We start from the raw sequence: 16,589 nt of genomic DNA, 5'->3' as shown, positions 1-16,589 counted from the left end.
TGAGGATGATCTTGGAGTAATAAGACACTTTAAGGACCCTTCCTGTACAGAAGCCCTGGCACCAAATCCACAGGCAGAACACAGACCATCCCACACACCCAGGAGCAGTCCAGCCAGGGATGCCTGACCTGCCTGCGGACCCCGTCTCTTTCGCAGAAAGTTGAAATCTCCTCAGACTTTTCTCATCTCATTAAGTACAAATGAAAATCTTTTCCACATTCACTGTCACATCCCAAAGACTCATGAGCATTATCTTTATATAAAGAAACACAGTGAAATATAAAATCTCCACTATACGCATTTTATTTCCCCAAATTAAATAACAAAGTGTTATGCTTGCTTAAATTCTTTAAATTATTTTCTTATTTATTATTTTTTATTTTGAGAGAGAGAGCGCGCACAAGCTAGAAAAGAGCAGAGGGAGGGAGGGAGAAAGAATGCCAGTGCAGAGCACAACACAAGACTCGAACTTACAAACCATGAGATCATGACCTAAGCCAAAATCGAGGCACTTTACCAACTGAGCCACCCAAGTGCTCCTACACTTGTTTAAACTAATGTTTTATCCAACTGATTATTTTGTTTCTTTAGGAGCAGCAAAGAAAATTTTTAAGATTGTAGTTGATATATCACGTTTTTAAAAAAAGTTCATGACTTTTCTCCCTCTGTACTGTGTGAGTATGTGACAATACTTAAGTTTCCCTAAAATTAGAACCTCATTCTGCTTCTAGGGGACATGAACAAATCATCCAAATGCAGCAAGCATTTTCATTTCAGCTCCCATTAACTCTCTGACAAATGATAGAGGATCAGGTACTGGGGGAGATGGAATAAGAAACTGCCAAAATTATCTACTCCTAAATTATTTTCCTCTTGTCTGGTACAACTGGTTTTTATCCAAGAAGCAAGAAAATGCTTTTCATTTTGGTGTGAAGATCCTTCTTGATGGTGTTAAAATTTTGGGACGTTTAGGCTAATACACATGAAAGAATGCTCTGAAGAAAAAGGAGTTGGGGAGGGACCGAAAGAATGTCAAGAGAAGGATCATCTGGAGGAAGTAGAGTCTCAGTTCACCTCCCCATTCTTTCTCATTCTCTGTCAATTTCCTTTTCACCTATAATACAGAGATATCCCCGATCTCACATAGCCAGCATGAACTCTTTCTTATCTGTGAAGTCCCAGAGTTAAGAGTTTGTGGGTAGGATATTAAAATTCATTCACCACATTTCCATGCTCTGCCTAGTGCTGAATCATGACACCTGCCTAAAGAAGGTGTTTCCCACAAGTTAGCACTGTGTGAGCTTAGATTATCCACTAAACCTCTCTGTGCCCCACTTTCTCCATCATAAAATGAAATCATCATACAATAATTTCAGGTGACCAAGAAACAGTAAAATTTCATCATCATAATTTTTAGATGGAATTTCCCTCTCAACAGTAATAAACTATTACCAAAATAAATCTTTCTTGACCATGTCATATGTCACTCTTCAAATTCTTCTTTATCCTTTTCATCATGTCTCATTACACTATTCTCATGTAGCGCTCTACCAGTCCCCTCTGTTTGTATTGCCTTTTTAATGATTGCTTGGATGGTTTCTTTGAGTGTAGTAAGAGAAGCTATGTTCTTGAAAGGCTCTCAACTCATAATGGACGAAACAAAGGACCAAGGTCATATTTAGGAGACCATTCTTCTACTCAAAGTTTATCCAATTAAAATTGAGTGCATTGTATCCACAAAAATTCAGCTGCAATGTGGATAGTATCCCTTATGCCGTACATGTCCATTTATCCTCCACCCAAACCCAGTCTTCACCAAGGTACAGCATAGCTGGAGTAGAAGCAGAAGTATGAACGGGTAAGGCAAGTAATTACTGGGAGGACGCAGCACAGTCTAGAATATAATCCAGTGTATGGATTAGCCCAATATTACACAAAACTGTTGCTTCTATGAACATAAACTTTAAGGTCAATAAATTTTATATTGAAAATGGAAAGATGGGTAATTCAGCTGCTGTAAATCACTATCGTAAAGTGATAGCTACTACTTCGTTCTAGGCACCTCATAAACTAGTCCTTATTAACAATCCTTGTACAGTTTTAATCATCCCTTTTTAGAAAGGAAGGAAAATTCATGGGATTAAGTAATTTATATAAGATTATAGAAGTCAGAATCTTGTGGCAGATTCTGATGTCTGACAGGATGTTATCTTATTCCAAACACTTGTTATTCACACTGTGCTATGGTACCCCTTCATATTACCTTCTAAATACATGTCTTTTATCTAGAATATAGAAAACAGTGATGTAGGCATAGCGCAAGTTTTTCCATCTAGAGCCAACTGATAATCTTCTTTAATAATTTAGAATGTTAAGAATAATTTGATGAATTAAATATTAGAAAAAATTTACTATATGTTGTGGGCTGAGTTGTGTCCCCAAAAATTCATATGTTGAGATCCTACCCTTCAGTTCTTCTGAATGTTATCTAATTTGGAAACAGTATCTTTACAGTGGTAGTCAACTTTAAAATGAAGTCATTGGGGTAGGTACTCATGCAATATAACTGGTGTCCTCATAAAGACAGAAAAATTGGTCAAGAGACACATAGAGAGATCATGTATGGACACAGGGAAAAGATGACCATTTACAAACCAAGGAGAAAGGCCTAGAACTGATCTTTCCCTCAGCGAACTCAGAATAAACCAATCCTGGTGAAACTCTGATTTGGGACTTCTAGCCTCCAGAACTATGAGAAAATAAATCTGTTGTATAAGCCATCCAGTCTGTGTTAATTTGTTATGGCGGCCCTAGAAAACATAGACATTATCTTAAAAGATAAAGTTATGCATATTGATTTGCTTCATCTTCTTAAATTATAGTAGATTATTTAAAAATTAGAAATTTTCATGTCAATTCTACTTTAACATAATCATTGTGGTGGCACAAAATGCAATATGAAAAAAAGATAAATTAAGTTTTGAAAAAATAAAAGAGTAAAAATAGTGATAATATGAATGTTGAATTTATGGCTATTAACATCTAAAACTATAAGCCCAGACAGAGTGTTATTGAGTGGGAACAAAATTTAATGCCAGGTTCTAAGTAAAGAATTAAGGATCTTCAAAATTAAAGATACTTCCAAGGAAAACAACTTAATTTTATTTTTTTATTTTTATTTTTTAAATGTTTTTATTTATTTCTAGGAGAGAGAGAGAGAGACAGCGTGAACAGGGGAGGGTCAGAGAGAGGGAGTCACAGACTGAAACAGGCTCCAGGCTCTGAGCTGGCAGTCAGCACAGAGCCCGACGCGGGGCTCGAACCCATGAACGCGAGATCATGACCCAAGTGAAAGTCGGACGCTTAACCGACTAAGCCACCCAGGTGCCCCGAAACAACCTAATTTTAACAAGAAAGATATAGACTAGACTCTTTGTGCATGCGTGTGTGTGTGTGTGTGTGTGTGTGTGTGTGTGTGAATCAGTGTACATATAAATACACACACACATAAGTATATTTGAAATAAACAAAAAAAATCAAGAATTATTTTGCAGGGCACTTGGGTGGCTCAGCTGGTTAAGCGTCCGACTCTTGATGTTAACCCAGATCATAATCTCATGGTTTGGGAGTTTGAGCCCCAAGTCAGGCTCTGCACTAGCTCTTTCTCTCCCTTTCTCAAAAACAAATAAATAAACGTTTTTTTAAAAAGAATTATTTTGCAAATTTTTTAAAAATAGGCTAGAAAAATATCTACCTGCAAACTTTCAAAAATCAGTCCAAGACTTCTTCTCTTTACTATAAAAGTAACAACTAAAACAGTGGCACAATATATGAAACAACTGCTTTCAAATGCTGAACAAAAGGCAGCACAGGAATATAATCTCTGAGAGAAGAGAAAGAAACAAGGTGAACAATATGAATGCCATGGATTTCTGCTTGTAGACAATTTCTGAACCATGACAGAAGGATAGGATTCCAAATAGAACTTAAGGGTCTCTGTAATTGAGGGAACAGAAATACAAATTTGGGGGGAACAGGGTGAGTAGAATCTGTTGGGCCAAATTCCAAAATGAGAAAGCAATGAAGAGAGAGAGTTCAATAAATCTGCACAAAGGTGTCTTAGATTCTTTGGCTTCATGCCAATCTGTGGATATGTAAGATGAAATCTGACAGAGCTATACAAAGGACAAACAGCAAGCCATACAAAAACCAAATAGAATAAATAAGTGAATATTGTATGCCAAAGACTTGGTAGAGCTAACACAGAATTGAGAAATATTTGCATTTCCATCAGGGTGAGGAGATCTTATTTAATACATGGGACATCCAAAAGAGAACACAGAAGGGCCATTGTTTAATAGTGAGGCTAAAATAGCCCTACACTAAAAGCTTCTATACACCTGCCCTTATAAACCTTCAAGAGGGGCGCCTGGGTGGCTCAGTCGGTTAAGCGTCAGACTTCAGCTCAGGTCATGATCTCATGGTTCGTGGGTTTGAGCCCTGCATCAGGCTCTGTGCTGACAGCTCAGAGCCTGGAGACTGCTTCAGATTCTGTGTCTCCCTCTCTGTCTGACCCTCCCCTGCTCACACTGTCTCTCTCTCTCAGAGATAAATAAAACATTAAAATTTTTAAAAAAAAAATAAACCTTCAAGAAAAACTTGAAAAATAACAAACGAATTCACAAGTAACTTAACTGCCAGAAAAGAATTCCAAACTCTAAAACAATATAAAACCACAATGTCCAGTATCCAAACAAAAATCAATAGATATGAAGGTCAGTTTTCTTCTACGCATTGGGAAGGAACAACTGAAATTTAAAATTGAAAAGTTTTTAAATCCACCTTTTAAAATAGCAGCCCTCCCAAAAACAATGTATAAATCTAACAAAGCATGTACAGGATCTGCATGTGGATAACTACAAAGTAGTAATGAAAGAAACCAAAGAAGACCTAGTTAAATGGAGATATATTCCAGGTTTATAGATTAAAAGACTCAATATTGTTAAGATGTCAATTTTTCTCAACTTGATATACAGATTCAATGCAATCCCAATCAAATCACAGCAAGCTATTTTGTAATATGAACAAACTGATTCTAAAATGTAAATGAAAAGGCAAAACACCAAAAAGACTAAACACAATACTAACAAAGATGGAAGACTCACACTATTAATATTTCAAGATTGTCCTAAAGCTACAGTAATCAACAAAGTGTGATGTGGGTGAAAGAATGGGCATATGGATAGATCAGTGCAAATACAGTCAACTGAGTTTTAATAAAGGCACATCAAAAAAGGGAGGGCAAAGTTTTCAACAAATGGGGCTAGAACAATTGGATGCCCACATGAACACCAAAAAAAGAACCTAGACCCAGGCTTTGTATCACAAATAAAAATTAACATAAAATGAATTATAGACTAATGTGTAACATGCAAAATTATCAAACGCTTCTAGGAGATAACACAGAAGGAAATATAGATAACCTTGGATTTAGAAATGAGTTTTTTATTCAAAACCAAAAGCACAATCCATAAAAAAAAAAACAGTAAGCTGAACTGCATTAAAATTAAAAGCTCTACATTGTATATAACACGGTCAAAAGAATGAAAAGACAGGTAACAGACAGGGAGGAAATCTGTAAACCACACATTACCTTAGAATTGTATCCAAATAGGGACACCTGGGTGGCTCAGTCAGTTAAGCATCTCACTTTGGCTCAGGTCACGATCTCAAGGCTCTGAGTTCAAGTCCTTTGTCAGGCTGACAGCTCAGAGCCTGGAATCTGCTTCAAATTCTATACCTCCCTCTCTCTCTCTCTCTCTCTGTCTCCCTCTCTCTGCCCCTTCCCTGCTCATGCTCTGTCTCTCTCCCTCCCTCAAAATAAATAAACATTTTTAAACATTTTTTTTAAAAAGAATTGTATCCAAATATTGAAAGAATTCTTAAAAGTCAGCAATAAGAAAACAACCTACCTAAAAAGTGGAGAAAAGATCGGAGCAGACACCCAATTAAAGAAGATATTACAGATGACAAATAAGCATATAAAAAGATGCTTCACATCATTTATTATTAGGAAATTACCAATTTAAAAAATCAGGTACTACTGCACAGCTATAAGAATAGTTTTAATCCAAAAAATAAAGCAATTCGATTGCTGATAAGAATGTGTAGCAAGAGGAACTCTCATTCATTGCTGGAAGGAATGAAAAATGCTATGGTCACTCTGGAAGATGGTTTGGCAGTTTCTTACTAAGCTCAATATAGTTTTACATGATTGGCCAACCCATTCTTAAATATTTTTTAAAACTTTATGTTTATGTAAACACTTGCACATCACTGTTTACAGCAGCTTTATTCATAATCACCAAGTGAAAAGAAGGAAGTGTGCTTTGGGCAGGAGAGGACTCTGCTCAAGTTACAGCTTTCCGGATAAAAGGGATGCTTGTGGCTGACACTTCCACTCTTCTCTCTCCTCCCATATTCCACTGAACGCAGACATGGTGGCAGCTGTTGTTTTGAGGAAAAAGCCAAGGAAATACAATGACACCTCTTCTGACATCCATGAGCTGTGACCATTACCATCTCCACCTATCTATGGACTTTTTATAGCAGAAAATTTAACTTTTCTTTGTTTAAGCAACTGTTGTATTTTCCGGTTAACCTACATTCCACTGTATTCTAAACTGCCCCTGAAACACTACACACTTTTTGGGGGATGTGTTCCTCCCCAACTCCAAGGAGTGTTTGCTGTTGGGAATGCTCATTGTACTCCCACTTCCTTGGCAAGAAGGACTGGTTCAAGGAAGGTAGGTTCCAGTTTTTTCCCCACACATTTTTCTAACTAGAGCTGTCAGGGAAGAATAATTTTTTTCTTCTCTGGCTTTGAGTATGGAAGCCTGGAGCTCCCTGTTCAGAAGCCTAGCTTGGTAGAGTTGGCTTGAGATAATGAAGTCAATACCAGAGTATAGCAACCCCAAGGGAAGAGAGAGAGCTGGAGAGCAAGCGAGGGGACAGAAGTTAAACACCACACTTCTTTTAGTTTGGTTATATGAGTTAATAATAATTTATTTTTTTAGGCTCGTTCACACTCAGTTTTCTATTACTTGCAATCAAGCTTCAAAAGAAGAGGAAAAAATAAACAGATTGCCTACAAAGGAATGGGCTTAGTTTGGCATCACAATTATCAATTACAATGGGTGCTAGAAGGTACTGAGGCAAAGGCTTCAAAGGGAAAATTAATTTGAGACTAGAATATTCTACCAGATGATCAAGTGTGAGGCCAAAATAAAGACATTTTTAGGCATTTAAGAATTCAGATATTTTACCTCTCAGATAGGTTATCTCTCATTTATTGTTTCTTCAAAATTATTTTAGGATACAATCCAACAAAATGAGTAAGATATTTAAGAAAGAGGAAGACATGGAATCCAAAACAATGTAACTAACACAGGAGTGAATTAGGAGAAAAAAAAAAAAGTCCCAGATAGCTGTGATCAGAAAGCTATATATATAATTGAAAATTAGAACAATAACCTCAATTTTTCAAGGAAAAAAATTTTTCAAAGAGTGAGAAATTTGTATTCATCAAATACTGTAATCAAGCTGGGAAATTCTGATGATCAATGTGGGTCTTCTGCTAAAAAAAAAGTTAACTAGAAATTTTTTTTAAAGTTGTAGAAGAACTTTACCACCCAAATTCAAAGTTTAAGTAAAATCTGATCATAATTTATAGTGTAAGAGAAAAGAATTTTTCCTTCTGGTGACACAGGCTTCATGTCACAGAATTGTATTTCCTTTTCTTTTTAATTTTTTTAATATTTTATTTATTTTTGAGAGGGATAGAGACAGCATGAGCAGGGGAGGGTCAGAGAGAAAGGGAGACACACACACACACACACACACAAGAGAGGGAGACACAGAATCCAAAGCAGGCTCCAGGCTCTGAGCTAACTGTCAGCACAGAGCCCGATGCGGGGCTGGAACCCACAAACCATGAGATCATGACCTGAGCCAAAGTCGGACGCTTAACTGACTGGGCCACCCAGGCACCCCTGTATTTCCTTGTTAATGAGATTACCACACTACTTGGTTCTGCAGTAATTATTTCCTAATCATAACAGTAAAGATAATAGCCACTAACAGTTATTTAACATTTAATATAAGTCTTGTTCTAATTCCTTCAGATTGATTAGTCAGCTCAGTTCTTTCAACAACAGCACAGTAAGGTTAAGTACGTTGCCCAAGGTCACGCACAGGCTGGTGAACCCAGGCATTCTGCGCTGTAGAACCTTTGCTCTTAAACACTATGTTTCTCATAATGCTCTCTGTTAACTTACCATTCTTAGAATCAACTTACCAATCTAAAACAAGAAGGACTAGTAACAATTATGAAACAAGATATAAATTATACAAGACTTACCAATGTAGAGAAAATAATTAACCAAAGTAAGGAGAAGGAGAAGAATCTGTCTGTGATTTTTCTTATCCTCTTACACAGGAATAACTTTCCACATAATAGAATTATAACACAGAACTTTCTACATAGTAGAAAGTCAACAATTGGGGCGCCTGGGTGGCTTAGTCGGTTAAGCGTCCGACTTTCGCTTAGGTCATGATCTCGCGGTTCGTGGGTTCGAGCCCCGCGTCGGGCTCTGTGCTGACTGCCAGCTCAGAGCCTGGAGCCTGTTTCAGTCTGTGACTCCCTCTCTCTCTGACCCTCCCCTGCTCAAGCTGTCTCTCTCTCTCTCTCTCTCCTAGAAATAAATAAAACATTTAAAAAAAAAAAAAAAAGAAAGTCAACAATTACATACATAAATAATTTTTATATATAAGAATAAAATAAAAAAACAATCAGCAGAGAGGAGAGAGAGAATGAACTTGAATTCTTCATATTTCACAGTAGATATGATGGCTAAATTTACGGGTAGAAATAGCTACTGTCAGGTTTTAATTTTAAAATGTTATATATGATTTACATAGAAGTCAGAGAATCTAAGATCAGAAAAGTTAAAATATTTCTTAGTGAAATAGCAATAATAAGCAAAGTATTTCAAACTCTGCGAAGAATATCAGAAAAGCTAAAAATAGAAAAAGGGGGACTAGAGAAGGGTAAGTCTTCAATTTCTAGTAAAATAATCAGATATTTTAGTGTGAAAAATTATATATAATATCATTACTAAAATATCATTACAAAGAAGGGCATATCAATTGAGGTGAGGCTACCTCAATACTGGCATGGTAATACAAAGTAACAATAAATGCCACCGGGCCTAATACCCAGTAAGACAAAGATAATATACAAACGTATTACAGAATACTCATGTTCTTTACTGATTCTTTGTTTCCATATCATTATGACTAAATGGCCCATTTTTGTCATAAAAACTTCTACAGAGACAGTCATTTCATCCTCTTTAGACAACTACTGAATCACACATGCTCCAATCCTCTACTTTGCACACCACGCTGAAAGAAAATGCCGTCTGAACTCACACGTCGCTGGCGGGAGTCTACACTGGTATAACCTTTTCCGGGTATAATTTGGCAGTCCTTTTTGAAAAGTAAAATACGGCCACACTTTGACCTAACAATTTCACTTCGCAGAATCCACCCCACAGCAACACTCCCAAATACTCAAAGATAAGCTCTATACACTAAGCTATTACTGTTTATAACAAAGAAGAACGAAACAACATAAATGCACTCTAGTTAGATGCAGAATATCTTGCTGCCATTTAAAAAATGAAATGCATCTATATGGAGTGACCCTAGACAGTATTCGCAACATATCGCTAAGCAACAAAGGGCAAGATGTAGAATAATCTATTCTAGGATCTGTGCGTGCGATAGATACATGATAGGGAGACACATATACTGGCCAGTAGGCAGTGGGCTTAAGGTGTGTGGAGGAAACACAGGAAGTTCTCACCTTGAAAGTTGATTGATGTTTACAACTAGCGTATAGTGTTTTTATAGCTTAAGAAACCAGAGTATAGCCACAACGAGAAACAATGTGTCTGCATTAGCTCACTCTCAGACCTCAGAGGGAAGGGCAGCCTGTGGCTGAGCCAGCAGGCCAGCTCCGCGGGCTGGGTGATTTGTCAGTGACCGAGGGGCAATGAGGGCACAGAAACCACTACGGCGGAGCTGAGAAGTGACCTGGGAGCGGCGGGGCGCAGGGACACCGGGGACGGGGACACACACACACACACACACACACAGGGCGCCGGGGGTGCGGGGATGAGGGCGGGGGGGGGGGGACAGCAAAGGCGAAGGGGCGCGCCGGAACTCCGCGCCAATCTAGCGACCCGCTCCGGGCCGGAGGGCGAAGACCGGCCGGCCGGCCTCGAAGGGTCAGCCCGGGGCACCCAGGGTGTTCGGGCGGCTTTCGGAGCCGGGAAGGGAGCGCGCGGCGGGCACGGCCGGCCGCCCCAGGCCGAGGAGGAGCCCCAGGCCCCAGGTCCGCGCTCGGGGTCGGCCGCGGGCTTCCAGTACCTTCCCAGGAGAGCTCTCCTCCCGGCTCCCGCTTCAGGAACTTGTACCAGAACGTGTCCACGCGGCCCGGCTCCACCCCGTCCAGCACCGCCTCCTCGGGCGCCAGCTCCACCTCCCCGAGCCACAGGCCCGGCTCCTGCAGCGCCAGCGCCCCGGCGCCCGCCGCCGTGCCCGCCGGCCTCAGGCGCACGGCGCCGCTCGGCTCCCAGCCCCCCAGCTCGGGCCGCGAGCCCACCACCAGCAGCTCCGGGCCCGGCCCGGCCACCGCGGGCGGCACCACCACCCCGAACCGGAACCGCATGGCGGCGGGCGGCGCGGCGGCGGGCCCCGTGTCCCCGCGGCCGGCCGACGTGGCCCGAGCGCGAGGCGGCCGCGGCGATTGGGCGGCGGCGCGGGAGGCCCGGGCGCCGGAGGCCGGGGCGCCGGCGGGGACACGTGCGAGGCTGCGCCTTTTTTGGGCTGCATCACGCGGCCCGGGAGCCGGGGCCTGCGCCCGCCGCGGCCCGCGGCGGCGGGAGCGTGGTGGGCGGGAGCCGGGGCCTCGGCCGGAGCGGGACACCGGTCCCGGCCGCCGCCTGGTCCCGCAGCGCGACTCGGCGGGGCGGCTGGGGCCGCGGCCGAGGGAAGGAGGGGAGGCGAGACGGAGGTCAGGAAAGGGAGGGAACGTGTCAGAGGCCCCGCGAGTTTCCAGTCATCTTTCCCAGAAACTCAAAACCGCCTTTGTGCGGGTCCTAAAGAAAAAGGAGTGGCAGGTAGTGAAGTTAGGGGAAGAGTCTGGACCAGGTATCGAGCGCTCCGGCCTTAAACTTGCCCCTTGCCCTCTGCCTCTGGTTATTTGTAAATCGAAGGGATAAAATATCTGATCTTCAAAGACCCTGCTAGCTCTTAAAAGTTGATCTGATTGCTGGAAGAGGCGCCATTCGACACATAAAATATCCTCTAGTTCACATTTTTACGAGTATTTGAAAGCTTGTAAATAAGGGGGGTGGGGGGGGAGGGCAAAATTTCATGTGTTCATAATATCCTGAGTAGAACAAAAAGAAGTACAAAAATGTAAATCATACAAACTCAGTGTCTTAGTGGAACAATTAGTAAACGGATATGCTTTACTCTTAAATATTGATATTCCACTCAGTGTTTGCTTGGTTGCTAAGCGTGACGATAAACACAAAGAAAAATGTGAAGACAGCCAGGCTGGCCAAACATGGCCGATCCGGTAGCAAAGCAGACATTAAATCACAGTGGCATGCGAGTCAGTTTATTCAAACTGCTGTTACAAAATATTCTCACACTAATTTTAGGAAATTAAGAGTCCTTTGGCCATGCAAGGACCTTGGGAGCTGACAGCTGAGGACTTTCTTGTGTTCTCCTGGGCAACTTGTGTTGTGTATTGTCCAAATGGCATTATTCCCACCAGCTCTTCCAAAGTAAGTACTGCCCGTTCCAGTAGATGAAACAAGGAGAGGAAGAAAAGGAAGCGAGGAGAGGAGGGAGAAAGGAAGAAAGTCGAAGGGAGGGAGGGAAGAAAAGAAGGAAGACAGAAAACATTTGTTTAAGAGGCGTTATTTCCTTTTATCATAAAGAAGTTGAGTAATTTTAACAGTTGAAAGTACTCCTTTAATCCCCTAAACAAAATCTGTAATAGCTTATTTTATGGGATAGATTGAAATATAGTACAAATATGATGACCACATTGTACACTAAGTAAAGTCCAATTGGAAAGAAGAAGAAGACCAAAAAGGACATACACCAAAGCCTCAATCGTACTTTATCAATCATTTGGATTTATTAACCATGAAAATTATAACAGCCATTACACCGTTATTATGAACCAAGCACGTGGTTTTCAAACTCATATTCCCTCATTTAATTCTCTCATCAATCCTATGAGGTAATTAATCTTGTTTTCTCCATTTTTATATGTGAGGAAAAGGCGCAGAAAGTTTCAGGAAGCAGCCCACAGCAAGGAAGGGACGGAGCCAGTGCTAAAAATCATCCATTCAGCTTACAGTTAAAGGTGTATGTAATATACATTATATATATCCTAGAAATTAAATTATATGTAATATAATATATAAATAATATAACATATATATATAATTTGGTTTCTAGGAGAATCATTAACAGAATGCCTTTAAATCCCAGAATATTTAAAGGATTTATTTGCCACTATCTCTGAATGAAAAAATAAACTTCCTATAATTATTTCCTATAACCAGTTTCATCCTAAGGAATGATGAAACAGATGAATCTAAACTAATCAATGATTCTATAAAGGCATAAATATCTTGGTACGTAGAGTGGATTTGACTTCAGGCCCCAGGATATGGTGACCATTATGCCTTTATACACTTATCTTATTGACAGTGACATACAGATTTGAAAAGTCAAGGTGAAGAATTTTACCAGTTATTAAGCTGTGTTATTTCCAGCTTTTTCTTCCTGGTTGAGTTCTCCATGTGAGATTTCTTTTTACATTTCAAAGAATCATGGTATTTATTAGAAGGGATTATTTATGGAATCCATTTGAGGTCAGATTCTTGATGCTATTAAGACAAGCTGAATTTAGAGCAAGAATCAGCTCAGTAAAGTAACATAATTCTGATAATATTTTTGAAAGACGTAACTAATTTGTTGTCACTGAATTTCATTTGTATAGTGCTATCTTATATATAACCACAATATTTCTTGAAGAATGGGTGATAAATTCACATTTAGAGTTTCAGGATCCAATTCAAATGTAAATTCTTTGAAAGCTCCCTCAGGGAAAGCTATTATTTGGAATTGTGATAATTTATGTTTGCTGAAGCAATCTTTCACTAGTCAGTGAGTTATAAATCTTCCCTTATAATATTGTATATGTATATACACACTCACTGCTGCAAATCGTATTTCATCCAAATAGTTCAGGGACCATTATAAGCATTAGTTTATTGCTTGTCAGAACACACTAAGAATTACATATGCCACATATACCATCCCCAATTTTGTGGCTTCAAAAACAAAATAAAAACAAAACAGACACAACCTTCCAGAGAGAATTTGATTATCACTTAGAAATTTTGCATATTGCAGTTTACTTTTCTCTGGGTTGGAAAATTGTAGGTTAAGCTCCTTGAAATCCCTTGAAGGATCTGGAGCAATAGACAGATTTGATCCATCCCAGAGCTTTGTCCCAAAATTCCACATTTCTCAACTATTTAAAAAATCCATGTCCCTTGATGATACATATAAAAATCTCCTATCTGCAGGAGATTCCAGTAATTCCACTTCCCACCCATTCCACCACAGACAAGTACTGCATTTTTAGTGTATTACCAACATCAGTTTAGTCATGCATTTCTCTGTAATTTATGCTATAGAAAATTTTTTTAATGGTCCAAGTATAAAATTACAAGGAAGCATATGCCTTTTCAAAAGACATTGACCTACCCCTTCCCTGATATAGCCCACTCCCACCTGCTGTCAGCATTATAAAACCCACACCCATCTCCAGACTTCTCAACTGAGAAACTCTTCTCAACAGGTCAGCCAAGCGTGCGTTCTGTCCTGTAATGACCTCCGCTGACTCTTCCTAGGGAAAGAAAAGAGTCCCGTCGGGTGGCTGGACCTTGAGGTTAGAGACATCAGCTTAGAGCTTCCTTCAGATGTAAAAAGATCCTCTCAGGTCTGTGGTAATTTGAATGGCAGCCCAGTTAACACATTTCTCAAAAAGAGTCGGGGGGGGGCTTGATAACTCAACCCCTAGGAATAAAAGAGTGGTGGCTGGAAGGGATGATTTGAAACTCCCAAGGGAATTTTCAAAGAGTTTGAGAAAAGGGAAAGAGGTTAACGGAAAGCAGAACTCGTTCGTTTATACTTAAATGGGAAATGGAGACTGAGGTGGGGGAGGAGAGGAACGGTGGGGATGGGAAGGGCAGCCGGCAAATGTGACAAGTACTTTTTAAGAATTTCAACAGTCTTGGGGTCCCCAGGTGACTCAGTTAAGCGTCTAACTTTGTCTCAGGTCATGATCTCACGAGTTCATGAGTTTGAGCCCCACGTCTGCCTCTGTGTTGACATCTCAAAGCCTGGATCCTGCTTGGGATTCTCCCTCTCTCTGCCCCTCCCCTGCTCACGTTCTGTCTCTCTCTGTCTCTCAAAAATAAATTAAAATGTTTAAAAAATTTTTAAGAAAAGAAATAAACATTTTTTAAAAAAGTAAAGGTATCTTAAAAATAAAAGTGCTTATCTCTGACATAGGGAAAGAGGAGGACAAGCAGAAGATTGGTTTGAAAACATCACTTTACTTCACCATCGACTGGACAAAGATGAGAATCCCCGAGAGGAAAGTCAAGAGTTGGTGGTTACTGGAAAGGAGTGGCCTGAAGTGCAACCCCCTTGACCTTCAGTAGTAAAGGAAGGGTAAAGCAGGAGCTGAGTAAAGACCCTTTGGGCTTCCCTCCAAATCTCTAGTCCTTCTAGGAACTCAGGGATTCCATAGAAATGCAGAAATAGTTGAGGAGGAAGTGGTGCAATCATACTTTCATCAGTGGAACTAGCCACTTATCCAAAAATATAAATAGTCCAAGCATGAACTATGGACATTGTCGAAGTCTAATTTTCCAAAATGACTGTCATATAAATTAATGAGGGACCCAGCAGGATGGTAAAGATGGTTCAAAAACAATTCAAGATCTAATGCATACAGACTCTGAAAGACTCCCAGAAGATTACTAGATTAGATACAAAATGGATTAATTTACTACTCGGCAATAAAACTGTGACCTTTGGGTTTGTCTGTCCTACCACACAGAAATCACTTGCATCTCAAACAGATAAACATCTACAACATTGAGGGGTGCCTGGGTGGCTCAGTCGGTTAAGTGTCCGACTTCGGCTCAGGTCATGATCTCACAGTTCGTGGGTTCGAGCCCCGCGTCGGGCTCTGTGCTGACAGCCAGCTCAAATTCTGTGTCTCCCTCTCTCTCTGACCCTCCCCTGCTCATGTTGTCTGTCTGTCTCTCTCTCTCTCTCAGAAATAAATAAAGAAAAAATTTTTTAAAAATCTACAACATTGAACTTATAATTTTAGGGGGAGGGTCTTAACCAATAGTAAATAGTAACATAAACCAGGCACAAATAATCTTGTAGAGAATGAAGTAACTCTAGAATGGACCTGGAGCATACTGCCCCAGCTTACAGGACAGGCAGTCACCCTTACACCTCAGTTCTAGGTTTTGGATACTTTTTCTTAACAATGTATGACAATAATAACAATAACATCCGGATTATTGAGCTCTGTCTATCAGGAGCTAGGCACTGTGCTGAGGGCCAAACATGCCTTATTTAATGCTGTCCACATTTCCATGATGTGGTCCGGATCTCCATTATCCAGAAGAAGAACACAAACTGTTAGAATGTTAACTGATTTGCCTAAGGCCTTACAGAGCTCCTCAATGCCAGACCCAAGAACTGCACGCAGAAATGCCAGACCCAGTAGCCTCTCCAGGCAGGAGTTCAGCACCTGAATTCAGCACCTGGTTGTGCAGCTCGTATACTGCACAGAAGCATGGGGCTGAAGGGATGAACAAGGAGGCTGCTGAAACGCCATTCCTGCTCCACTTGCAAAGCCTTTTGTTCTGGGTGCCTTTTTCCTCCCATAAAATATCTGCTCCTACGTAAGCTTCGTGCTGCAGGTCAAACCTAAGTATAAACCCTTGAAAGCTGTGATTGCTCAGGGGTAACACATTTCACTATTTCCTTCTCCAGGCAGTGAATTTTTCTAGTTCTCATAAAGGCATATATAAGCTAAAAGCCTGACTCCAATGGTGTAAAAACAAACAAACAAACAAACAAACAATTGACAGCTGTTGAGATACAGTTGGCAAACTCAATAGTTTTACTCATTGGGACAGATCCTTAGTAAAATTACAGCTGTAAGCAGATTACATGCATCAGTTTGGACAAATACAGATGCTTCTAACTAGATTTAAAACAGTCATTTAAGATGTTATATACATTCACTATGCAGATATCTTCTGTCTTTGGGGTCTGCCATGTGGGAGATTCTGCACTCTCCGCCAAGACTTAGTTCTGCAGGAACTTCACCGCAA

At 40.4% G+C, this 16,589-nt stretch overlaps 1 protein-coding gene across 2 annotated transcripts in view; it reads right to left on the bottom strand.

Annotated features, from left to right (window-relative positions):
- EPM2A (EPM2A glucan phosphatase, laforin) overlaps positions 1-10,810 on the bottom strand; it is a 113,063-nt gene extending 102,253 nt beyond the window's left edge. For both annotated transcript variants that reach the window (XM_039230919.1, XM_039230920.1), the window contains exon 1: positions 10,495-10,810. In XM_039230919.1, coding sequence (XP_039086850.1) covers positions 10,495-10,795 — 301 coding nt within the window. In that variant the 5' untranslated portion in view covers positions 10,796-10,810. The remainder of the gene's footprint in view (positions 1-10,494) is intronic.
- Positions 10,811-16,589: the final 5,779 nt, after the last annotated feature.

The sequence above is a fragment of the Hyaena hyaena genome, unplaced genomic scaffold (genome assembly GCF_003009895.1).
Source record: "Hyaena hyaena isolate Hyena2069 unplaced genomic scaffold, ASM300989v1 scaffold_52, whole genome shotgun sequence".
In the NCBI taxonomy this organism is placed as follows: domain Eukaryota; kingdom Metazoa; phylum Chordata; class Mammalia; order Carnivora; family Hyaenidae; genus Hyaena; species Hyaena hyaena.
This window is presented reverse-complemented; position numbering and strand designations above follow the sequence as displayed.